The sequence below is a fragment of the Sceloporus occidentalis genome, unplaced genomic scaffold, assembly GCF_023333645.1.
Source record: "Sceloporus occidentalis isolate IW3139 unplaced genomic scaffold, rSceOcc1.0.p SCAF_7, whole genome shotgun sequence".
NCBI lineage: Eukaryota > Metazoa > Chordata > Lepidosauria > Squamata > Phrynosomatidae > Sceloporus > Sceloporus occidentalis.
The window spans coordinates 24660642-24687794 of NW_028316987.1; the positions used below are offsets into that span (position 1 = coordinate 24660642).

General features: G+C 39.2%; 1 protein-coding gene across 1 annotated transcript in view; it reads right to left on the reverse strand.

Moving 5' to 3' along the window:
• PLEKHG4B (pleckstrin homology and RhoGEF domain containing G4B) overlaps window positions 1-27153 on the reverse strand; it is a 107053-nt gene that overhangs the window by 10696 nt on the left and 69204 nt on the right. Inside the window, exons 6-19 of the mRNA XM_089532270.1 lie at window positions 26071-26164; window positions 22463-22549; window positions 21371-21487; window positions 20398-20496; window positions 20124-20266; window positions 18059-18197; window positions 17076-17198; window positions 16797-16961; window positions 14275-15143; window positions 9510-9762; window positions 6265-6354; window positions 5931-6155; window positions 2464-2634; window positions 906-1086 (exon numbers count right to left, since the gene is read on the reverse strand). Coding sequence (XP_089388396.1) covers window positions 906-1086; window positions 2464-2634; window positions 5931-6155; window positions 6265-6354; window positions 9510-9762; window positions 14275-15143; window positions 16797-16961; window positions 17076-17198; window positions 18059-18197; window positions 20124-20266; window positions 20398-20496; window positions 21371-21487; window positions 22463-22549; window positions 26071-26164 — 2756 coding nt within the window. The remainder of the gene's footprint in view (window positions 1-905; window positions 1087-2463; window positions 2635-5930; window positions 6156-6264; window positions 6355-9509; window positions 9763-14274; window positions 15144-16796; window positions 16962-17075; window positions 17199-18058; window positions 18198-20123; window positions 20267-20397; window positions 20497-21370; window positions 21488-22462; window positions 22550-26070; window positions 26165-27153) is intronic.

Sequence of the window (27153 nt, forward strand, 5' to 3'; positions counted from 1 at the left end):
ACCATTTTGATCATAGGAAAAGTGGTCTATAAATAAACAATTATTATTATTAATTATTAAACTGCCTTGCTGTCCCTGGAAGAGAGTTCTTAAATGGATACACACACACTTCCCTTGCCCCATTCTCTCTTCCTCTAATGGAGCTGGTGAAAGAAGGCAGAGGGAGGGTGTTTTGGAAGTCATCCTGGACAGGAGGGGGAAAGGGAGGACACGCCCTGGAAAAGGAGAGCAACGGGGAGTATAAGCGCTCACTGGAACCAGGCCCCTCTTTTCTCTCTGTCTCTTGTGTGTGTGTGTCTTTGTGTGTGGTTTTAAGAGTTTGCAAAGGGCAGCCTCATTCTGCCTTTCTCTGAAACACCTTTTGGGGCTTCTGTGGCAAAGAGTATCCCCCCTCCCCCCGTATCCCCTTCCCTCCCTGGAGCATGTGAAATGACACTTTGGAGCATGCTCAGAGAAGGTATTTCTAAGGAGGCAATGAGGATTTGTTTGTCTCCTTTTGATAGCCAAATTCACATTGGGCCCACTTTAATGTGCTTTTAACCCCTTGTTGTGCTCTGTGTGTGATAACCAAGAGCAAATGGGCTTGCTTTTCTGGGATGCCACCACTTTAACCATTTTTGGGATAGAAGCACATAGGACCTATGTGTGACAAAGTCCTATGTGATCAGTGAGGCTGTGTGGTGGTTTTATAGGAGCCTGAAAAGATGTTTCATACAACCCACATTCCCACCATAGTCTTAAAGGCTGCTGATTCCCCTTGTCTTTCGTGCACGCTAGTACACAGACTGAATGCCCTCTGCTGCTCCCTTCCCCTCTCACCACCACCCCAATCTTTCCACTGCCCCCAGTAGGGAGCATACTGCCCACTTTGGGTATCACTGATGTAGATGATATTCTAGGCATACCTCTGTTTCTCAAGGCTTGTCTCCAAAGAATCTTTCCTATGATATCTGTCCATACACTCTTGATTTCTGTTGAGTTGGCCTGAAGAATGTAGGTGTCCTGAGATTTTCTTCTTCTTCGAAACCAGATTTCAAATCTCAATCCACTATCTCCAACATTCTCTGTCATTCCAATCTCAGCTGTCTACAAGCAAATATGAAACACAAAGAACTGAGTAGTGCTCAGCATAGTTTAGTAGCAAGAAAACAGGTTAATCCTGTTAAACTCTATGCGGATCATTGTCTTGACAATTACAAACTATTATTTTCAACCACAAAAGCATAATTCTGAGCAGTATTAATTAAAACTGCACATAACCTGTGCTGATATGCCTGCAGCCTTTCCTCTTCTCTCCACTTTCACCTATCTGAACTAACTCCTTTTTTAAAAAAATCAGGCTACTCCTTATTTCAGGAAAACCTGATCCCATGGGGATTTACATAACTAAAAGCAGTTTACGGAGATGCCTGTAACATAATCTGAATGCCCACTTTCTATTTAAAAGAGAAAATCTGGTTTGGGAAGGACTATTGTGAAATGAAGGCATGTGTGGCAAGTATTATTTCATTCCCACTCACTATAACTTTGCTCCAAATTGTTCTCCCAAGCAGCTTTTGCATCTATGGTGTTCCAAATGCGTGCTTAATGTACCAGTATATAACAATTCAAAACAATGCTGGGCACAGGGAAAGTTGGGAGATTTGGAGCAGACAAGGATTACCAGGAAAACAGCTACGTTCTTCTTTCTGCTTCAGCACCCCTCTGTGGCTTCTCTCTAAAATGGCTGTTGAGATTTTGTTACATGCATTCACATTTAAAGTATTGCTAGAGTGAAACATTTGCAATCTGAATTCTTCAGCATTTGCTTGATTTTGTTTTAGTTAACGGTATGGTTACCATTTTGTTAATTCTTCCTCAGAAAATATCAAGGTCTTACAGCCAGATCAGGATCCTTTACTTCCTTGGTTAGACACACTGCATATGACCAAACCGATACACATACAAATTAACTCATGTGTGTGTGTGTGTGTGTGTGTGAAAAGATACTTATATCCCGCCTTTCTCCCAAAATGGGATTCAAGGTAGCTAACTCTATGGGATTGGGGAAACAATGGTTCCTTGTACATATAAACAACTACACCTGAAGGCTTTAATTACATTTATATCTCACCTTTCTTCTCAAAATGTTGTACATTTTGTATTCAGCTCAAATTTAGACATGCTAGATTAAGATGCATCATATTACTTCACCATAAATGCTCAGTCTTAAAAGACAGAATGCAAAGGGATCTGATAACACCTTTGAGACTAACAGAAAGACAAAAGTTGGTAGCATGAACATTCCTAGACTTGAGTCTGCTTCCTCAGCTCCATGCATCTAAGGAAATAGACTCAAGTCTACAAAAGCTCAGGCTACCAACTATTCTCTTTTAGTTAGTCTCAGAGGTGCTGCAAGATCTTTTTTCATACTGATTTCCCAGATTAACATGGCTATGTCTTTGAATTATAAAATAAATGTACCTTAAATGACTGTTTGTACATGTAAATGTCGTATCCCCCGTCAATCTTTTTTGTCTTACTGAACAAGATGAGATCTTCAAAAAGGAAGACATGCCTCAAATACTTCTTTCTGCCACAGTAAACAATAAACTCATCTTGACATCTCAGCTGCCCTTGTTCTTTCAGATTGACCTGATTAGAGAAAAAGAGGATTCCACTCCCAAATAAGAGGATGGATTATTTTTATTAAGTCTGAGAAGAAGTTGGGCTATTCTCTTAAAACATGAATGAAATAAAAATTCCTAAAATTAGAAAAAGTAAAAATATTAATATGTATTGAAATAATATATGAACAAAGAAAAACAGAATTGAGGATATTAGAAGAGATTAATATAACAACAGTAAAGGACAGAATATGTGTTTCTATATCTTAAAACCAGCAACCCATGAGAAGACCCTTCTTTGTGGGTAAACACAGTAAACAAATATCACATGTCTACCAAAAGACCTCATTTTTCAGCCTCTTTGCCAACTTTACCTATGGGGTGAAACAGGATAAATAGAGCGGTTTCCAGCTGCTTTGAAGGTGGGGTGTTTAGATGACGCATGCCTTAAAAGCAGCTGGAAACCCATCTCTGCGGAGAAAAACTGGAGCAAAAAGAAGCCAGGATATTAGCCTGGAAATGCACATCTTTTCTGCTGCATATAATTGCTCTGCAAGGCTGCAGCAAACTAAAGAAATGAAGTAGAACATCTCAAATGGATGTAATTACAACATACACAAACCAGACAGTCCAACAGGAGGGCAAGAGGTGAAGGAGGGTGAAGGGGGCATGGATGGGGGCCTCCATGATTTTGCTTTGCTAATGTATCACTCGCACACTGATGCACTAATGCCCTGAGCATCACGTGTGTGACTGTGATCAAAGGAGTGGCCATGCAATAGGATGGCATCTGGGTGGACGTAGGAGGTACTTGGAGGTCACAGGTGGTGTGTTTGTGCAATGGTGCACATATATGGTGAGGAGGCAACAAAAAAATCCAGTGGCTTAGTGTAATGCTGCGCCAGCAGCCAGCCTATGTATATTCCACCTGTCTTGGGAACAGGACACATGGGCAGTGGGGCTTCCACCTGCTTTTGGAAAAATCAAGATCGAGCCGCTTTTTCCTGCCCATCTGTTCTGGGCCAAATTCCCCATTTCCCCGACAGTGGGACTCTCCACATTTTATATGGCTTCACAAAGAAAATCCTACTGATAATCTCTGGAGCACAGCCCTTTCAAACCTTGCCATTGGCAACAACATTCTCACTAAATTCTTGAGCAAAAGATGCCTGCTGGTCCTTAAAGACTGGTAGCAAAATTAGTGCCCCAAGTAAGGGTTGCCTTGTTACTTGGATTATGATTTGAAGCACCTGTTTTCATAAATTACGAGTTTCTGTAGCTCTTGTTAATTACACTAAAAATTAAAATCTAGTGTCATTAGCTCCAAACACTACCCTCAAGAAGATACAGATAAAGAGGAAATATAGGCTGCCCTCTTCAGGAGTGCGCCCTCAGAACCTGCTTGTACCCCAGCCTGAAAATGTGCTGATTCCACATTCTTCACGCTTGAAATATGACCCCACCCTGAATAAAATCTCTATCTACTTTGGCACTGCAGAAGCCCGCACTTGTGGTGAGAGCAAAATGAAATAAAATGACAGTACCAGCTTGTTGGCCTATCTATTGTGTTACACCAGAGATGGGTATTAGCAGCTCTCTGGATTTTGCTGGACCTGAGAGAGCATAATCAATCATACAGGTCCCTGGGAGTTGTGGCTCAGCAACATCTGGAAGGCCACACAATTAATATTTCTATTTTAAATAGTTTTTTCAAAGGCCATTCAGAATTCAAACACCAGGGTTCAGTGCAAATTTGATCATTTCAATTCCCTGACAAAGGTCAGCCTCAAAGAAACAACATATCCCCCAATCACGGGAGATTGAAGTAATAGTGGTTGAAATTCAGTTCTTGTCAACCAAGAACCAGGCATTGTAGGTTAAAAATTCTGAGTTAAAAAATACCTACTCAGAACCAACTAGAAGCTGATCAAGCTACAAGAACTGATCACACTTTCACTCTTCCGGGGGAAGATGACTGATCAGTCTTTCTGAGAGGCTTGATGGGAAATCAGAGGCGCTTCCGTGCTCAGTTTTCTGGCACCATCCATATGGGACTTTAGAATGAAGGTTTTGTTTCAGCTTCGGTCCAGGCTGTATTCTGGTAGGTTCAATACAGCGACTGTCAGAACTAAGGCTTGTCACCCTTGGAAGATTTCTTGAATAAAAACCTGTGGTAGATACTCTTTCACTCTTCACATTTCCTTTTCAAGCACTAGTTCTGCCTGAAAAGAAGAAATGCTGGACGCAATGGCTATACCATTGTCACCAGATCCTAAATGAGATCACTGCTTGAAATCAATGCCCCTAGCCTCTCATTCCTAAGTTAAGTAATGAACTATTAACACATACATTGAGCTGGGACTCTGGATAACATATAAGTTTGTTCCAATCATGAAAGAGAATAAGGAGAAAGTTAATACTGAACGGGGGTCACTTTGAGTGCCTAGTAAGCTATTCAGACTGCAAAATGCGATCTCAGCCTTCCAGCTATGAATTAATGACATCCTTTTTGAAATTTCAAAACAATCTTCATGCAGCACATAAGAAAGAGCCCAAAGGATCTAGACAAAGCCAGGGGGCAGCCCAACAGTAAACCAAGGTTCTTTCACCTTTTTCAAATTCAGAAGACCCTTACAATATTCTCATCTTCTCCACATCAAAGAAGACAGAACTTGAAGTATCAGTGAATGATCCCTAAGTCAGCATAGCCAGCTCCCACAATTCAGTGAGGAAACCACAACAGTAGACTTTGTAGGAGATAGCATCATTCCAGAGCTGAGTCTGCAAAACCTACTGAAAGGTATCTAGTGTCATGACTCCTGCTTAGAAAATCCTGCCTGTACTGGACTTGCCTTATCAAATGTTACCTTACTTTATCTGACTTAAAAAGGGTACCTTAATAGAAACAAGTGTTCTTGACCAAGCTGAGATAGATACATGTGCAGGTGGTAGACCAGTCCTCAGTTCCATAACACGCATGGACAATGTTTTGGGAGATGGGTGGGAGCTGCATTGGCCCCTGTTATATGAATGGGCAGGGTGGCACACTTACGCGCGCACGCGCGTGTGGACACACACATTTGTCCAAGGGGCTTCCAGCTGCTGATTCCTACCTAATAATAACTAAGATAGGCATTATTTATATGGTTACTGCAGATAGGGGGCTGAGAAAGAGTCCTAATATCAGACAAATGAGTGCGGTGAAATTTGAACTGGAGCATTTCTGGCTTATAGATCTGCACTATGCTGCACTAGGCAAGTATAACAAAAAAACAAATGTTATTTGAAAGACACAATGGGAATTTGGAAGATAACTGCACCTACATCACATCCTTTGATGGCATCCTCTGCAAGCAAATCATTTCCATGACGAAGTTGAAACCTGACCATTTCTTCAGCTGCACAGAGAGCATCAAGCTCTTGCTCTTGTCCTGCTGAACATTCCTTGATCAGATCTTTCAAAAGGAGTGCATATTTGCTCATTCTCTGTATAGGTTTCAGCAAGTAAGAAGCCAAATTCATTTTATCTCCCAATTCCTGTTGCTTATTCTGTGGGAATATCAGAGATACACTTAAGCATTAGGTATTAAAGCAACACAAACCATTAACAAATTTCTAGAGACATTTAAAGACAGACAAAACACTGAATAGCAGTTACTTTAAAGAAGGCGTTCCCATGGCTTATAAGCAAAGTGTCTGACTGGGGCTTGTTCTTGCTATATAAGGCATACATCCCAAACTCTTCTTCCTGAAATAAAAAAGAATACACGCTTCAAATTTAAATTGTCAGTTAATAAAGATGATACTGAAACAAATTTTTCACTCAGTTTTATGGATATCTTGGTTTTCTTATATGGAATTGTAGGCTAAACTGGCAATAAAAATTATTTATCTGAAGCCACAGATGAAAGTATTCAAAGTATATACCGTACCTTTATTCAAAGTACAATGAACTAAGTAAAGTGCTTACAGTGGCCAAATGCAAATAAACAGTGAAACTACTCAACGACAACCAGAGAAAAACTAAATGAAGGGTATTTCTCAAAACAGACACTGGACAATTACAAATCTGGATAATAAAGCCCATTAAACTATTTTCTTTTACAACTGAATTGGTTATATCTTTATGACTCATTAAAATGTCACTATTCCAGTGGGCAGGCTGTGGAGAAATATGTATAGTTGTTTATAGTGAAAAATAAATGAACAAATAAGATTGATGCTTCTGGAATTTGTTGGTTGCCACATTTAGTTTCTTTCCTGTGCATCAGATAACTGAATGGCTATCTTTGGTTGGTGCTCCTGTTTTGTAACATGCAGAATTTAACAGACTCTGGATTTATTTGGTAAGAGTTTGTGTTCCTGTTTTGTAACATACAGAATGTACTGGAATCTGGACAAATTGGGTAAGAGTCGCCTGACAGAATAGACACATTTCAATTCTGTAAAGATTTGTTTTCAGAAAGAAGTTAACACTGCACAACTGAAGTAGTGGATGGGGTGTCACACTCCAGTAGCTCCAGTCACTGTCTCTTTACTTCACCTAAATTTGGAGGTTACCGAGAAGAGGAAACTGAGAACATTAGCCTTCACACTTTAATTATAACCAACAGTTACAAATAGATAGTACTGTATGTGTTTGATGACATGGAGAAATATATACAGTGGTACCCCGGGATACGAATTGATCGCGTTACGAAATTTCCGGGGTACGAAAAAGTTAGATTGGAAAAAACTGTTCCGGGTAACGAAAGATTTTTCGGGTTACGAAATTCATTTCGGCGCGAAATTTAAATGCGAAGCGCGGCTAGCGGCTTTCCAGCGCTAACGGAAAGCCTTTTCGGGTTGCGAAATGTATCGGGTTACGAACGGCGCCGCGGAACGAATTAATTTCGTAACCCGAGGTAGCACTGTATAGTTGTTTTATACCATTTAGCTGTTATCTCACAGAGGAGTGGCTTACTGAACTGAAAGGAATGGGCAGAATCTGACATCTACAGAGATATAGAAGAATCCACTATGAAGCAGAATTTAACAAATTTTAAATTCTACAGAGATCGTTAGTGTTCTTCTTTAGCTTTACTCTCGTTTTTAATATTAATAGTTGATGGTCTGTACCACATTCTGCTCCTGGTCTAGTTTTTGCAAAGAGAATGCTGCTTCTCCATCTGCTGCTTACAATTATGTGGTCTAGCAGGTGATGTCTATATATACAGCTACCAAATTGAATGCCTGAAGAATGTGTTTGCGATGAATAAACTGTTGGTCTTGCAAAATTCAATCAGTTGCTTTCCTGCTTAATTTATTAATTATATACTAAATGTTTGGTTCTGTTCGGTTTCTTGCTTTTGCAATCCAGTTGCCTTTGACTATCATGTTTAACAGGCCCAGTTTTGCTGTGTGATCCATTTTCTCCTGGACTCCAGCACAGAATCTTTCAATATTTCATCTTCTGCCTCTGTAGCTGGACCACAAACTTGGTTATACTGATGGGTTTTCCCTGAAATCTTACTGATATTATCTGATCAGACTTTGCTTTTGCTACAACCTGCCTCACTATTCTTGTCTTCCTATTTGATTTTTCATATTTTCATTTCCTGAGTAAAACACTGTGAAATTATCTGATACAAAATATCCCATTCCTATCGATTTTAGCTCATTCATCCCAAGTATTGCAATGTTTATAATTCCATTTTTTATTTTACTATGTCTAGCATTCTCAATTCATGCTTCTCACATGCCATATTCCTATAATATATGCTCTGCAGCTTTTAACTTTTTAACTTTCCTTTCACCTTTGCTTATTGAGTGCCATTTGATTTGGGAATTTCATTTTCTGGCATTATCTACTGTTTCAATTTGGATTGTGTCATCATAGTGTTTCAGTCATAAAAGACATTCAAAAAGGGTTTACTGTGCCTCCTTCTATGTAGTACCAGCAAGTGTTAACTAAGGTACCACTGCTGTTGCCTCTGAGAAGTCCTCAGCTAGTGTCACATCCCACTATTGCTGCTTCCCAGTAGCTGTTTGGCACAGTTAAATTTAGCTTCTCAGCAAAAGCCTGTCTAACAAGGGAGATCCTACTGGCAGCAATGCTGCCAGCAGCATAGCTTCTTGCTCACAGAAACATGCAATCCCACCGGAAAGGTAGTGCTATTTGTTATACTATAACCAACGACACTACTTTTATTATATTATTACAACTATATTAGTTGTAATAGTTATAAATAGGAGAGAGAGAAATTAGGAGGTTGCTTTTTTAAGACTATAAGTGCAATGGCAACCAATTATTTTGGGGACCTGTGAATTATAACAGTAACCACTTTCGAAAGTAATGTCCCAAGCTCAGTACACTGTTATGAATCTGGGTATTTTACAGAGCAATCCTGTTGCTAAATTAGAGGACTCTGATATTGCAAAAGGACAAAGGAAAGAGTTCACCTCTTTTCTCTTAAAAAATACAAAACAAAACATTATTTCCTTCCAATGCTGCTTGTATCAGGGCCTGTCTAAATGTTTCTTCATACTAGGTACATGGCAGAGGGAGGAGGGCACTGAATTCTACACATCCAGAGCAATGTCTGATGCATTCATGCCACACCTCTAATTCACACACTGTTTATCTCTCCAAGCGCTGGTACACTAATGTTGGGAAAATAAGACCTATGGAGCTTTCTATGGAATGGGAGTGGGGATAAGTCATGTGACATTCTCCTACAAAGTTGGGACTCTTTCCCTGGCACTGGAGGATGAAAACGTCTCCATCATGTATCTCTTGGGATTATAAGACTCTGCTCTTCATGAGAAAAGAAGATTCTGACATCTTCCATTTACATAAGTTTGCAGCCAGTTAAGAATTACCTGATACCAACAACAAATTCCTTCTTCAAAAATGAGACTTACATGTCTGAGGAAACAGTGGCTAACATGCAGTGGAAAATCTATGCAGTGTTCCAATTCTTTCAGGAAATACTGACAATGGAAGTCATAGAGTTTTTCTAAATTTCCAAAGATGATGTTCCGCTTTCCTCGCAAATCTTGAGGTAAGTCATCCCTTTCCATTTCAGGAAAATAGCTGTCAATGATATAGCCTAAGGATCTGACATACTCCCTTTCTGTTGTAATCATCTCGTCCATTATGTGATTTAGTTTACTGCTGAAAGAAACAGAAGAACTATATAAAATCCGGATCAATGATTATTTGCTTGGTGACAGAAGGAAAATTAACTTACCATCACTTTGGTAAAAATAAATAAAGCTATACAAATATCTTGATAGCATAGACAGGATAGGCACTGTGCTGTCTTACTTTATCTTCTAGATTACATTTTTCACAATTCCTAAATACTGATCAAACTCCCTGAGGTTTACAGGAGGTGTAGTCTGAAGCATCTGGAAGACACTAGGCTTCTTTCCCCAATTGCATTAACTACATTGGTCCTCACATGCAACAATTTTACTTTTAATTCAAAATAATACCTTCAAATAGAAGATACACAAATGGCTCCATTATGATACACAAATGGCTCCATTATGTGCTAATTTGTTTATGAGCAAATTAGAACAACCCAACCTCACAAAATCCAAATAAAATCACTTGAATGGTGAAGATACAGTAACAACATCTTCATGACATGACATGGAGCAGGACAGACAAACCACATCATCTCTGTTCATTCTCCAGTTAAATTCACCTACAACAGCTAATGTGAAAATTTATTTCCTGGATAGTCTTCTAACCATCAGGCATAAGACATCTGTTACGTATACCAACTGATGCTTATGTATTTATTTGAGTTGAAATTCCTGCCATCCCAAACATATCCAAAAATCATAGTTTGGCACTCAGGATTAGACATATTGGCAATAATGACACTATCTACCAACAAAGAATCAAGGAAATAAAATATCACCCATAGTAAAAGACAAAATCCATCTTTTATAATCTAGTACAATATCCATAAGGCTGCTATATTCACTAGAGAACCTCTCTCTACAAAAAAAAGGTAGAAAAAACCAGAAACAACTGTGTGCCTTTTGTGACTAACTTCCACGCAGTTACAATTTGGGAATGAAAGAAAGCTCTCGCTTCATAGATATCTTCCTAAAGGTAAAATATGAGCACAGATAGCCAAGAAGTCAAACAAATGGCTCCTAGAACAGATCAAACCAGAAACTTCTCTGGAAGCCAAGATGACTAACTAAGGGTGTTGTACTTTGGCCATATCATGTGAAGGCAAGACTCATGGGGGAAAAAACAATAATGCCAAGAAAGGTGGAAGGAAGTAGAAAGGGAGGAAGGTCATATTTTAGATGGATGGACTCTATTAAGGTCACAGGTATAAATGTGCAGGAATTGAGCAGAGCAGTCGAGGACAGGGAGTCAGCATGGGTCAAGATCAAGAAGGGTGAATGATTACAGAAACAGCAGCAACAACAACAGCAACCTTATTTTCTATGAACCATATACTCTAAAGAAACTACTAATGAAAGCTGAAATAAAAAAGGCAACTGACAATTCTGGATTACATGACTGTGCATTCAAGTGTTGCATCAATTGTTCACATCTGCATGAAACCACAACTTTTAAAAGCCAAAGATAGGTAAAATCTATCATTTTAAATAAACATGACTTGTAATTCCACCAATGCCATATGTATCTTAGTGTATATCAGAACCATGGAGACAATATGCAATACGTGGGAAACACTACCACTGATGTTTGCAAAGGAAAGATTCTAGAGCAGATCATTAAACAGACAGTTTGTAAGCACTTTGAAATGAATTCCACGATCACTAAAAGTTAACATGGATTTCTCAAAAAATGCCAAACTGATCTTATCTCTTTTTTGATAGAATTATAAGCTTGGTAGATGAAGGGAAAGATTTTGATAAAATCCCTGTGATATTCTTGGAAGCAAACTAGGAAAATGTAGACAATGCAATTGTTAGGTGGATTTGTAAATGGGTGACTGGCCGAATCCAAAGGTACTCACCAATGGCTCCATGTCATCCTGGACAGAAGTTACCACAGGGTTATGTCCTGGGCCCTGTGCTATTCAACATCTTTATCAGTGACTTGGATGATGGAAGAGAGGGCATGCTTATCAAATTTGCAGATGAGGTCAAATTAGGAGGGGCAGCCAATACCCCAGGGAACAGGATCAGAATTCAAAATGAATTTAACAGATTAGAAAGATGGGCCCAAACTAACAAAATGAATTTCAACAGGGAAATTGTTCTCCTCACCAGGTCATACCTCCTTACTTATCCCTAGGCCTGTCTAGAGCTTGGAAATAACATATAATTAACATACTGTGTTTTCACTAATTTCCCCTTCCCTGTGATAATTTAAAAGCTACTTTTTTACTTAACAGCATTTCCTATTTTTTCAGTGTAATGAATCATAAGGCTTGTGCAGTTATTTAAGTGGGGGTGGAGTGGACTCAGGTGATGGAGGAGTAGTACCACATAGTTCAGTGCTAGTTCATGTCTCCTATGTGAATTACTCCAAATGCCTCACGTTCACTCAGTATGGAGGAGAGAATAGAGAAGTTACAGAGACAGATTAAGAGTTAAAGGATGCTAGAAACTAAAGAGAACAAGACTAAAGAAAATGGAGAAGAGGAAAAGGAAGATAGGTGATGGTGGGTAGGGCTTCATTATTGAGCCAAATGACCAGGGCATAACATAAGGAAGCCAGGGCCTCAGGTGTCAGGTCTTTAAGAGACTTCAGATCCTTTGTGGCACCTTTAGAAGGAGCACATGTGCAAAAAGAAGGCCCACAGCAAAGAAGCTTAAGACCTTCTTGTATGTGTGTCGGGGCGGAGAGGAATAGTGTCAAACATGTTTAGGGCATGGCGTTCCTAATACAGGTCAATGTTTTCTCAGTAAGAATCAGTATGACTTCTGCAATGTCCTGTCCCACTCACCACACATAGTTAGTCAACAGGACTGTAGATAGGACTTATCCACTAGCCACAAACTTTCAAAAGGCTTTTGACCTGTTTCTTACCAAAGTCTCACAAGCAGTCAAGTGATAAGAGGAGAAGTCTTTTTATGGATCCATAACTGGTTAAAATACAGAAAGCAAAGAGAAGGAATAAACGTCAGTTCTTGCAATAGAGGGATGTAAACACTGGACTCTCTCAAGGATGTATAATAGGACCTGTGTTATTTAACTTGTTTATAAATGATCTGGGATTAGAGTGTACAGTGCAGTGACTAGGGTTGCTGATGATAACAAATTACTTAGGCTTGCTGATTTAAAAACTGACAGCAAAAATCTCCCAAAGGTTATTTCAAAACTGGGGGAGTAGATATAAACTTCACAAATGCAGTTCAATGTCAGTATGTGTCACTCCCAGCTGGAAACAACTTCCTTAGAGGAATGCTTACAATATTTGGGACCATTTAGCTGGGGGGGGGGGGGGGGGACAAGTAAGGAGGTTGTGACAAGCGTATACTGTACATGACAGGAGAAGATAGGTAGCCACAATCTGCCTCCATGCATATGGTGCTTGGTCTTGGAATCATCCAATTAAAATGCACAGTGAGAAATTCAGGACAGATAAAAATAGTACATTTATTACTCAACCTAGCTTACCCGTGAGTCTTTTCAGCATTTCAAATCAACAACTCCCTTCCCTTTATGTAATTGTAAAGCTAAAGCACTGATATCTATAAACTGGTGACCACTCAATTTTTGTCTAGAAGTTTCAAACAAATGACTGATAGATACAACGCCAACTCATGTAATCAAGAACCAACAGCACTCACAAGTGACAAATGTTTACACTTTAAAGTTTAACAGAATCTAATCTTTATAACCATGACCATCACCACTGCCACCACTACCATCTGGTAAGGAATTTTAAGTGACTCTAGTATTAAATACATAGGAACAATCACATTGTTCACATACCACAAACCCAAAGCCCCATGAAAGCATTAGTGCCCCTGCACACACAGTCATTCCTATTCAGTTTAGTAGCAGGGACACTGCTACTCTAAAGAGATTGGGTCAAGTCTAGGGCATTCAGGGGGTCTCCACAAACACAACCATCTTTGTTAACAGAGAATTTCATGATGCTGTCAACGTTGCTCTTTCCTCTTCTTTTTCTCAGCACGACAACATTATGAAACAGGAACTACTTAATAATCTTTTGAACTGAGCAATGAAACTAACATTTTCTTTTTTTTACTTTAATGGCTTTGGGGAAAATAACAATAAACAAGCCCCTCTGAAATCATGACTCAACCTGAGCTTGAAAATACTTCTTTTCTGCTGCTAGCTGATCCAAAGTTTGCAGGGAACTATAGTTGGTGGCATATAAATTTTAAACTTAACAACAACAAATAACAAGTTTGTTATCTTCAACTTTATTGTCAGAGATTCCTCTATTACATTAATGAGTGCAGACTTCAATGTTACAAACAATAAGCCTTTTGTTCCCTTTCATCCAAGAGTGAATGCTATTGCTGCTGAACACTAGCAAACCCTGATCTACACAGAAAATATTGTAATATTAATTCTAATCAGACTGAGTGATTAAAGGAAATATGGTTTATTGATTAAATTATCTAATGACCTTACAGAGAATATCATGAGACCACCTTTCAGGCTATTGTCTGTTTACCAAAATAATGTCGCCATCATTTTTCTTACCTCCCCCAGCTTTTCTTCTCTCCTTGATCTTCTGTGTGGTCGATTCCTGATGGCGATACTAAATTGTGTTTTTTACTAGTTAGAGGGCTTTTAATATTTGACCGATGTGTGTTTCTCTTCTCTGCCACGGCATTACTAGCAACTTCTAATCCTCTGATGTAAACCCCAGTATATCCATGATGATGCAGTTCATAGTGCTTGCTCTCATGTCGGGCCAACTCAAAGCTTTGTGTTTTCTTCATGATTTTCTTCAGTGGGTGTTTCCTGTGCCAGGTTGTAGATGTCTGGGTTGGTTCTGAATAGCAGGTTGAAATGTTGTCCAAATCTTCTGAAATGTGGGCAGTCCTCTGAAACCCGCCCAATGGTGGAGTGTGTGTTTGTGGCAGAACAGTTTTATGTGGAGTACAAAGTGTTGTGTTTTGAATATTTTCCTGACTTAAAAAAGATGATGTACCCACTAGCAGGCTGCCATGCTGAAATGCATTGGGTGGTGTACTATCCCAGAAGTTATCGGCATTTCTAGAACAAAGGCTAGAACAGTTGTGCTGAATAGATTTGCTTCCCAGGTTATGGTTGCTCTTTTGCCCAGTATCCTGGCTGGTTCCTCCTTGTATTGCTTTTGAAAGCTCTTCTTCTAACCGATGTTTGGTTTGCTGACATTTGAGAAATAAGGTATTCCATTGTTGTAATTCACTCTCTCTCTTATCAAGACCAATTAAAACCTCATTGACTTTGTGAAAATTTTCTGAAGATATTTTCATAGCTTCTTGGTGGTGACTTTGTAAAGATTGAACTGTTGCTTGAGAATATTCTGCTTCCACTGAAAGCTGTTCAAGATATTCATTGCAATGAACCACCCACTTGTCAGCCTGGATGTTAAGTAAAACAAAACAAAACAAAACCCTAAACAATTAGATGGTGGGCAGCATATATAGAAATCTGCATATTTATTATTCCTTTGGAATCATATGCATCAGCCCATGAATGATCTTGGAGTGGCTACTATAGATAAAATCTCTCCCTTTCTCCATCCACACCAGTCTCCAATCCAGGACATGTGGCCTCTGTAAAACCCCTAAACACACCCCAGCCATGCCCCTCTCTGCCCCAGTGAGGAAGGATTCAGAATCCTTCTTTACTAGGGAGAAACTTCTCCCTTTTCACCTGGTCACCTTGAGAGCATCAACCAGACAGTTGGCGGAGCAGTGACCAAGAAGCCTCTTGCCCACACTGGCCTTTATTGGATGGGTAAGAGACTTCTTAATTGCTGGTCACTCAGCTGTTTGGTTGTTGAGTGACTGGCTGCAAAGGGAACAGCAACTGAGCAGCCAGTTGAGAAGTGACCAAGAAAACTGACACCTGGGTCGGTTTTTGCCACAAGGCCAGCACAGGCAATAGGCTTCTCAGTTGCTGCTCCCAAGATCACTGGGTGCAAAGGGAGCAGCGACTGAGACTAGTTGTTTTGAATTTGCAGTAGATCTGTAGACCTAACACCAAGAAATACTCATGGGATGGATGTGCTAGGCTTGTTGCCCAAGGGGAAAGGGTGTGGTAGCCAGAAAAAGTGTGGGGACCACTGTTTTAAATGCTGTCAGTGATTTCAACTGTCATGTTTCTTCCGGCAGGTCATTCCAATAAGTCAGGAATCCATCAGCTAGGGAAGAGAAGCTGGATTTTCTGCTCTTCCTTTTGGCTTGGCCAGGACCAAGATCTGCACTGCAGAAATAATGCAGTATGACACCACTTTAAGTGCCATGGTTCTATACTATAGAATTTGGGGATTTGTAGTTTATCCTGGCAACAGAGTTCTCTGACAGATAAAAATAAATAGCTACCCAAACTACAAATCCCAGAATTCCATAGCACTGAGCCATGGCAGTTAAAGTGGTGTCAAACTCCATTATTTTTGCAGTGTAGATTAGAGCTAGGTTTCTCAGCCTAGAGCCAAGATAGTTGAGGCTGAGTGAGTACATCATTGCTGGAAGCAAGCTCTCAAGAAGCTTGTCTGCAGAAACTTATCTCCTTTCCTAAAACCTCTAGTCTAGTCTGTAGCCAGGGACCACAGAGGGCTATATTCCCCACACCCCTTTTCTTTTCATCTTAAAAAAATAAACTAAAAATTCCCTCCATACCTGCTAGATTTGTTTTTGTTTGTTTGTTTGTTTGTTTGTGCCAACCCACTTCCTGGTTTTAAAAGGGTCTCTCCTACATCCATGGTGAAATTGCCTCTATGCTGCCAATGGATGTGGGATCACTTTTTAGTAAAACCTTTTTAAAAATAAAAGGGCTTGGAGGCCTCAGAAATGACCTGGAGGGCAGATATGCCCACAGGACCCATGTGCCCATCTTTGCTGTAGCTGGTACCTAACAACCCCCAAACCTGGGGAGATTTGTAAGAAAAGGTATTTTAAAGTAAAGACATATATGAGACTTTTGTGTTCAAAGCAGGATGAAGACGGTTTAAAAGCTATAATGTAATCTAATTTAAAACAACTGAAAAAAAAGGGGGGAGGGAGTCTTACTTTTTCATAAAATTCATAGAGCTTCACCATCTTCTCCAGTTCAGCTTTCTTCTTCTGTGTTTGAATGCTGAGGCTACTCAGATACTTATCAAAGTCTTGACATTCTTCATCAGATTTTAATGAAGAATTCTCCCTTATTAATTGTAGTCCTCTCTGAGAGTATTGCTGTAAAACAGAACAAGAAGCACATCAAGTAACATGTTGCTTTTTTTATTCACCAAGTTTCCCCCCCCCCCATTAATTAAAAACTTCAGAAAGCCAACGAAAGTATCAACTTACCACCACTTTTTCATTGTAAACCAGGAATTCGTCCTGCTTCCTTTTCACATATTCATATGAAAGCTCTTCTTGATTCAAAGGCCCAAGATATTTTTCTTTCTCATTTTCAAACCAGGTTTTTATCTGTAAATAATGCAAGCCTTTATATCTAGAAGTAATAAACAATTTGTTCAAATGAACAAAAAATGAGCACTTTTATAATGTCCTCAAAATTTATTTTTTTAAAGAAAAACTCTTTATTTTCGAAGCATTGCCAATAAAATGTTATGATTCCTGCTTAGTTGTGATCCCTCTTCTTCACCCACCATCTATATTAATCTCGTGTACCTGCAAGTCATTTCCAATTTATGGAGACCCTAAGGTGAAACTCTCATTGGATTTTCTTGTCAAGATTTGTTAAAAGAAGGTTTGCCTTCCTCTGATACTGATATGGTGTGACTTGCCCAAGGTTACCTAGTCTGTATGACTGAGCAGGGATTCAAACCCTGATCTTTAGAGTCCTAGTCCAACATTCACATCACTACACCACATTGGTTCCACAACACCACATAAACTATTACACCACACACATGCAAATGCATGTGAATGAACACAGGTGCAGTTGTTTACACTTGAGGGTATTTTCCTAACACCAATATAGTCATGAAAGTATTTGTGTCTCCAAGTGGACCACTGGGAGGGTGCCTCTGAAGGCCAAATTATGTGTTACTTTAAGTGTGTAGCTGCTACCCATGGCACAGGTTCTAGCAACAGCATTTGCCTACACCCTTTAAGAACAATGCTGAACATCACATCAACATCTCTTTAATTAAACATTACTAGAAAATACAGAATGACTTTGGGCATATTTTGTTTAAGGGTCAGACTAGATGAGAGTTCATAGAATCTGTAACTGAATTTCTGATATTGCTTTTTAAAGTGAAAAAGCCACCTCTTTTTGCCCTGCAGGAGAAAACATACACGCATGCATTATTAAAACTGACCTCTTCAAAGCCTTCTTCAAAATTTCTCATTGCCAAGAGAGTCTCTAGTTGTTGAAAGCGTTTATTAGACAACAAAACCAGCCTATGAACTTCCTCATCTACTTGATTATACAGCTTCGTTATTACCTCCATGGCATCTCTGTTGAGGGAGGAAATAAGTATCCATCAAACTTATTTTAACTAGATGCTGCCACAAACTGTTATCTCCAATTTTCCTGACAGAATAATGCCAGAATTCACAATGTGAACACAGAACATGAGTGGTTCAGTGGAGTCTAATGTCCAGTGGAGCTTGCAAGGGTAATCATCATGAGAAAGGCAAGGGAACTAAAGTATCATATTAGGGTGAATATCAGGAATACAAATTAAAAAGGAAGCAAATATAAAAATCAGCCCATATCCCAAAGCAAGCCATTACATAAATTAAACAGAACTCAAGGTCTCAAAGCAGTAGCAGAAAGAGCATTTTTTAAAGGTATTCAGTCAAAATCCCAAACCAAGCCAATACCAAGCTATAAAACTACTGTAGTTTCTGATACTTTTAAAATTATTATTGGAAACACAGGCAGTCTTTATTTTAAAAATAAACAAAGAAACCCAGAAATCTAGCAGGTTAATCTGTAGAGCAAAGCAAATGGAGGATAGTTTAAAAGTCTCTTCCCACATAGTGGCCCCAATCCAAGGGCAGCCCTGCATGTTTACTTCATAAAAAAACACTTTTACACACTATTTCTTTGTTACATCTGTTGCTCTCATCTCTCCATAAAATAAGGACTGGTGGAAGGCTCAGCATCCATTATATTGTTCTGATGCTATTAACGTATAGGTGCGGTGGCCATGAATACTCAGTGAGTCATTGCATTTGGGCTGGTCTGGTGGTGGGTTTCTTTTATTTAATTTTGTGACGACATAAAAATTTAGATGTAGGAGAGGCCAGGGAGTGCTTTTAGATTAAAATCTAAATTTTTTATGTTGTCACAAAAAAGCTGGGTTCTGATAGTGTTGGTAAAAGTGATTATGACCATATGTGAACTGTACAATAGACAACTTCTGCTGGATTCTTGGTCTTGCAGTGGAATTAATTAGACTGTGCACAGACACATTACTCTGCCCAATCACTGACAGGCAGCCACCTCAGACAGCCAAACCTATGAGGATGGAAAGGAAAGGAAAGGAAAGCAAGTGGCAAGTAACTGCAGGGATTGGAAAGGAATTGTGGGATCTAGGATCAATGGAGGAAATCAGAGAGATGGGATGGGAGTGTCCAAAGTACAGAAAAACAGAAACCACTTCTGGTAGAGTGCAGGTTTGCCACTCCTCACCAGCTTTTGATATCCCTGTCCATGTGGGCTGGGACCTCTGTATTTCAGCAGTTCTGTTCCTGCCTACAGGACAGGTTCCAGAGGGAGCCATTAAGAGACACTGGGTTCTTAGCCCTCTGGCAATCATACTATAGGGTTCGGAAGGGTACATATTATCCTCAGTGTTGTTTAACATCTATGATCATAATGAGATTTCAGACAAAGTATCACCAGTATAACATTATTTCATGTCTGAACTGGATGTGGCCATACAAAACCTCTATATAGGGAAAGGATGCAGTGGTGAGCAGGATGAAAATCAATATAAATACCTGCATTTCAAGGCAGGAACCACCTGAATCCTGGCAGGAAAAAGGGCTTGTGGACAAGTGTTTTATAAGGTCAAGAGAGAGGAAGGTTAGCTGTTCTTGACAGCACTTTCTTTGAAAAATGAAGTTTACAATCTGGGGGTACCCTTCAAACTAATACTGCCAGTGGGACCCAGTTGTCCTCAGTGGCTTAGAGTGCCTTTTGCCAGTTTCAGATGGTACACCAGTTGCAGCCATTCCAGTACTGGGATAGTCTGGCTTCTATGGTTTGAAACTAGAAACTCTTGCTGGACTACTATAATGCACTCTATGTGGAGATGCTTATTTTCATCTCTTCTAACAGTCAGTGGTTTAATTGAGAACCAGTATCATAATTTTATTTAAAAATACTTTGCATTTGTAATCTGTAATCTACAAAACAACACAGGTACCTACCGATAATCTTCTGTGTTACAGAACTCCTCCTTCCTAAGCCTTGCAAGCATTGTACCGCCTTCGAGTCTTACGGTCACCAACAGTTCATCTTCCAAAACAAGTTTCATCATTGTTTTGTGTTTATCCATTAAATCTTTCACCTCCTGAACAAAATAAATATTCCCAATTTTTATTCTCGATAACATGTTTAAATATGTAGCACTGGCTTTTCCTGTCATTTTAGTGTTCATACCCATATCCTTCAACAGCCAAGCAAGACTAAACCAATACTTACTTGTGCAGAAGCTGGTATCAGAGTACTGTTGAGCGAACATGCAGAATGCTGTAAAAAAACAATCGCCTCTCTGCAGTTCGTAACAAATGGCTCAAGTTTCTGAAAATATAAGCATAACAACTGATTAACATAATAAAAGAAAAAAATAACTGTGCATGTATTATAATGCATTCAAGTGCATAAAACTGCAATGAGGTGCTTTATTAACAGAAATGATACAGTGTGTCAGAAGTTTCATTGGGTGTCCTGTATGTATTCTTTTTTCAAACTGGGTTATCGCTTTTGTTCAGCAATATTCTATGTTTGTGTTGCCTCTATCATCATCTTCATGTGTTCTCTGATAGCGAAACAACAAACTGACCAGTATGTATTATTAAAATAAGAACAATCTGTACCATAATGTAAATATCATATGGAACACTTCCAGTTGCTTCTGTCAGGAACTTTATTTAGCACAAAAACAACAGTGACTAGGCAGGTGGGGAAGGATGGTTTATCTCCCTACAACTGCTCAAACATTCCAGAATCAAGCTATATTCCCCTGAAGGAATATACTTCCACAAAACTAGGTCCCCACTGTGACCTACAGCATTATCATGGGAAAAGAAATATCTGATTCTGTAAGACTAAATATTGGACACCTCGTGCTTTCAAACATACTACGAGCATAACGTGGTTAAGATGTAGGTTGTTTTCATTGTCTAATTCCACAGTGCAGCTGTATCTGGAGGTGGACGAATGGCTGTAACTGTGACTCATTAATTCTAGCACTATACCAAAAATGCATTAATCTGCATTCATTCTGATTTGCTATGTTCTCGGAATTGACTCAAAAACTTTCATTCAAATTACGCTGCATCTGGCAAATATTATTAATTTCTAACTTTTATGACCACCTACATGTTGGCTAAGGCAATCAAAAATTGTTTTGAATTCTCAAAAATAGTGCAAAAATGTCCAAATCTTAACTCACCCTCCGGAAACATATCCAGTCATTATGATTGTAAGGGAATGTTCCATCATACTCTGCTGTCAGTTGGGTGCAATCAATGAACCGATGCAATGCCTTCAGTGATGTGAGAACTTCACACTGTGAAACAAAGTTATCATCTATATATTGTTTGTAGACATCAAACTTTCAGTGGAATTTGCATTGTGACTAATAATATTGCTCCAAGTACCAAAAGGCTTGCATGGTTTCTTGGGGGCGAAACAGCCCAAGAGCTTGGAGTGGCCTCTTGCTGCTCCAGATCCGGTTGGACCCCAACTGGCATGGATCATGACAACTAGACGCCACATCTGGCCACTGCCATGGTCCTCAATTGGCCACCAGCCAGGAGCGGGGTTTTTTTCCCAGCGTTCCTTTTTTGGCCGGCTTCGGGCTGCCTTAAGCGGCCACAAATCAACCTCTGGCTGCTCCAGAGACATGCATCGTGTGCACACCTCACCCCTGAAGTAGCTAGAAGCCTATCGTTCCTGCCTGTCTGTTTCGGGCCTTTGTGATTTTTATCTCATGACAAGAGTCCCCCTTCTTGAAGTGAAGGATCTACTTATAATGCTCTGGAGATATTTCAGGTGGCTAGTGAAACAAGACTGCTATTGCTGTGTAAAGGTTAAATGAAACAGACCATCAACATGATTGCTTCTGACAGCCCTCTCTTGTGGCCTGGAGTTGATATAGATGCTATTAGATTCTAGGCTTCAGCTTGGAGCATCTTCACCCCAGAGACTGGATGATAGAGACTGTTTTTCAGAGCTTGTCGACAAAAATCTTTACATAATTTGCGAGTCTCAACAATGTGAGATTCTTCCAAACACAATTAGATTGCCTTTCAATCTGTGGATATTTGCTACAACATTGCCAGGTAGTGGGAAGTTTTTGGACAAAGGATAAGGGAAAGAAAATAACTTTCCACTTCCCATCCAAAAAGGGATTAATGAATGTGGAAGTTACTAAGTTTGGTTACTCTAAATTTGTACAAGAATTTGTATTGCATAACAAACACTTTATATTATAAACAGATTACCCTTACTTAAAACCATAATCTATTCTAAATTGGTTTACCTGAAACTGAATGTCTTTGTCAAGTCTAAAAGCAGACTCCTTATCAGTCAATATCAGAGCACAGTGGATGGAATGAGGAACAGCACTCTAAAAGAAAGGGAAAAGAATCTGATGAAACACAGTATATGTAAACCTCAGATAGATGCGCACTTAATGCTCACTTACAGGCAAGTTCAACCAATACCTTTTTTTAAAAAAAGAAGAAGACATTTCCTAACAATAAACTTGAATTTGTAAAAGAAAGCAATGACAACAGCAAATACCATAAAGGACAACAAAATGAGAAGACAATCACATTCAATGCATGCCTGGTTGGCTTTGGGTGGCAGATAAAGGGTGAGAGCAAGATGCAGTCATACTTCCAAGTTGACTATGGGTGAACAACTGAGGCAAGGTTTCAATTTCAGTCTTCTAGTGTGGCCTGAGAGGTGTTGTAGGACGGGGAGAGTGAAGGTGTGTACAAGTCAAGATCCAACTTAATTCTCCTTAGGAAGTTGTTACAGCAAGTGGCATGCTTATTTTCAACATTTTCTATTGCTTCCATTTCAGCGGACACAAAAGGTTTTAAATCCAGGATACATATTCGGGGTAGCCATGCTGGCAACACAGTAAAACAAAACAAAATACAAAATCCTTACTGCTGCTAATGGAGTTTAAATTTCACTGCCCCAGTCCCCACATGGCCAAGAGAATTGCCACCTCAGCCTGCTTTGAGATCCCTCCAAACCAACTGAACTACAACAGAGACAACATCTATACAAAATGTAGGCCTGTGACTTCAACACCTCCACTCTTTCTTCTCTTCCTGTATGATTTTTTAAAACAACTTTTCCCTGATAAATAGCACTTACAATCACAATAACACTTACAGTTCTATGCTGCTTTACTATGCTAAGCACTCTCTTAAGCAGTTTACAATATGTTAGCCAATTGCCCCCAACAAACTGGGTAGTCATTTTACTGACCTATGAAATAATAATAATAATAAAAATTATTTCTATTTCCTGCCTCTCCCTACAGATCGAGGTGGGATTACAGCAGTCAGCATATTACATCAGTAAAAACATAACAATTACAAAGCATAAAATCTACATATGATCCATACAATATAATTTATCGACTCTCCATAAGAACATACCATACTAGCAGAGGTGAGATGTTTTACAGTAGATTTCTTGGGGAGGCTCAATCTGGTTTTGTGCCTCTCTATAACTTAATAAAGAGTCTCTCCTATTGATGTGTATCATTGCTTGAGATTTCTTGTAAAGATTCATAACTGGGGAAATAAATTTGTCTCTGAAGTTCAAGGTATCAAGAGGGCTGAAAAGATAGTCACACTGCAACCTGCCAAAAGCCTTTAAGATATCTAAAGATAGGAAAGTAACAGGGGCCCTTGACAAGTTAGAATAATGGACTATACTCAGCATTCTTCTAATGGCATCTGTTAATTTTTGTCTGTGGCAGGAGATTAATTGTGAACTTTAGCATAGAAAGTATTTACATTAACCTAGAAATAAATTCAACTGGTGTTCTTCTGCTGGCAGACGGGTCTTCAGTCTAAGGGGGATGGGTGTGGGTTGTATTGATCCTTCCATACACCTGCAACTCCCTGCACCACTTCCCACACTGTTCCACAGGCTTCCCTGTCAGTTGGAACAGATCTTGGAGACTTAGAGGAGTAAGGGGAAATCAGCAAAATTAATTTCCCCTGTTAACTGATGAAAACCTTAATTTGATTAAATGATGAAACCTTTTCTGTTAGTGGAGGATACCACTGACTACAATTAATTTAGCAAGATCTAATTTCCCCTGTCACCATCACCATCATCCAGCAGCCATGAGAAGCCTCTAGCCCACTAGCTTCTGTTCCAGTCCCTGCCCCCTCTTCCCTAGTAAAGGTTCTTATCTCTGATCAACAGATATCAGTGGCTACCTCAGCTCTGGGGTAGGGAGAAACTATTATCTTCAATCTGTGCAAATACGAGGTAAGCCCTTTCCCTTTCCACAGTGCTAAGAAAGGCAAAGGTCTTGCCTCCAATCTACAGACTGAAGCTAAGACCTTACCCAGTTCAGGGCTCCTTTGTTTCTGTGTTGCCTGATGGGCTAGGCACTGCATTTCCCACTGCACAGCAGAGGAGCCAAATGTTTATCTGTGTGCATGTGAGAGACAGGCAATAAGACCCTAAAAAGAGAAAGAGAATATGGAATGTGTGTGAAGGTGCTCTGTTCATGTGGTATTTGTATATTTCTTTGAGTATGGATGTATATGCACACATGATGTTGTGTTTGCACGCATGCACACACAGGCAAAATGTGTACTTGCAAATGTGTGCAAACTAGCTTCAGACAAGCAATGGTAACAGAGCCAATTCAGCCCTCAGGCCAAAAGAGCTTTCCTCTTCCTATTCTAAAACATGTTCAGTCCCATCTACCCATTTGTTGGGAGTATTAAGAAAGACAACATGTCTCCATTTGTATAAATTAAAACATTATATACATTGTAAAATGTTAACATTTTCAAAGTGTACTTTTCTTGAAGGGAGGGAGGAGATAGAATAAATATTCTAAAGGCATTAAACTTCTGTTAAATTCCTCACTTCAGAAAATCCACAAAACGTTTTTGAAGAAAATTGGTTTCATTTTTCATGCTAATGCAAGCTTTAAGCCACAGTGGTTAAAAGGGATGATACCTTCAGCAATGGGATTAATGTAGGAAAAAATGCCAGATCATTACAAAGAAAGGCATTATGATAATAGCTTTATCTAATACTTCATTTCCACTGCTTTCAGCTGAGGCCAAAACTATGTTACAGCACTATGCCAGCATAAAATGTTATGCTTCCACAATATAATTCTTGTGAGGACTTGTTTTTACCACAGGGAATATCTATCACATTGCAATGAAAATAATAAAACCAGTTTAATTACACCAGTGTGAATTCAACAACAATTAAGTTTCCCATCAAAGAAATGATTTGACAACTATGAAGCATCCATATACTTCCAGTACACAATTCCTTAAAATACATTTAATCAGTGTAAGAGCTCATGGCTACATTGGGCAAGTAGCTAAAGTTGCTGAAAAATGAGCCGTGTTCATTGCTTATAAGACAAGGAGAAACTCAAACAGCAGCACAGTAAACTACCAGATGAAAGGGTAACAGTAAATGCAGTTAAATGTAATATCCTGAAGCTTAATGTTAAAAAATGGTTTCAGATTAATCAAGAGATAGAAAGAGGCTTCCAAAAATGTTCAAAGAAAGGAATATGTTCACTGCTCATGAATTGATTAATATATATCATAACCTAACTGTTAGAATAATGACCACTGAATTGAAAAAAAGAATAATGACCATATTATAGCCCATGATACTATTACAATGTCAGCTCCCATGTCAGCTGCACAATGAATTTGCTCTGAGTTTCAGCCTGAACTTGAAAGGAGCTACCCAAAGTGCTGAACTATATCTTCACGATAGGCTCAGCACTTTGGCTAACTTCTAGATCTTGGATAGTTCTTGTAAAGACTGAACTAAAACTCAGAGCAGATAAATCACTACACCTGTCATGGGAACCAGCATGCCTTTTTGTAACTATCCTTCACTCACCTGTAATGTTGCCAATGCTTTGAAAAGGAAAGAGAGATTCTGACGCTTGCGAACATCCACTAAAATAAGCAGCCCCAAAGCACGAACCTCCTTTCTGAAACACACAGACAGGCATTCTGTAAAATATACTGACAAAAAAAGTGAAATGAAAAATGAAAATGAAGCAGAGAACCATAATAAACCCCAGACACATCAGAGATCTATTTGTATCTACAATCATAGTAAATTAGCCACAATGTAGTTTCTTCACTTGCATTAGTCTTATTACATTAAAAGCAGGTATTCAGTCAATTCAAGTGTACACAAGATAGTAAAGCTGTGGGTGCATGACACCTTTAAAAAATAACCTGATTTTCAAGATCATGTATCCATGTTAGCCTTGTCTCTGTGTAACTCAATTAACACACTTCATGGATGAAAACAGAAAGAATTTATTGGAAAGATCAGCAGAACATCTTTTGTCAGATCTGAATTAACAAGCTTCACTTCTATAACCGTCTTGGACTTTCCTCCCTCCTCCCAGCCACATTCCTTCCCACTGTTGTGTGGTCTTGGTTCACACACAACAATCCTTTGCAACCGCTTACCCCTTCCTCACACACTCATTCTCCCAACATGGCTACAGCAAGGCTAAGCAGGCTTAATTCAACCTGGCAAAGAGAGGTATGAGAGGTGGCTCTGACAGCAGAACTGTCACAGCTCTGAAAGCAATGTGCACTTGTCACTAAGGGAGGAAACATTGCTAACAAACATATATTAGCAGAAGTCTATCTTTAATTAATAAAGTGCTTAAAGAAAAAATAATAATTACATTTTATTTATTTGATGGATTGTTACCTGGCGCAAAGGCATACAGTCTAAAAAAGAGAACACAAAAGGAATGGAAAGGAGAAAGTAAATTCATATACTAGTTCTTCATTATAAATCAGGCAAGCCTTGGGAGGAAAATGTTTTGAATTTTGATATTCAGATTAATAACACAGTGGTAAAATACATGCATTTTCTTAGTGGCATACCATGATTAACATGGCTGCTTATGTTCAGACAATGGCATTTCCTCAGTCTTTGGTGACTTTCCTCCTT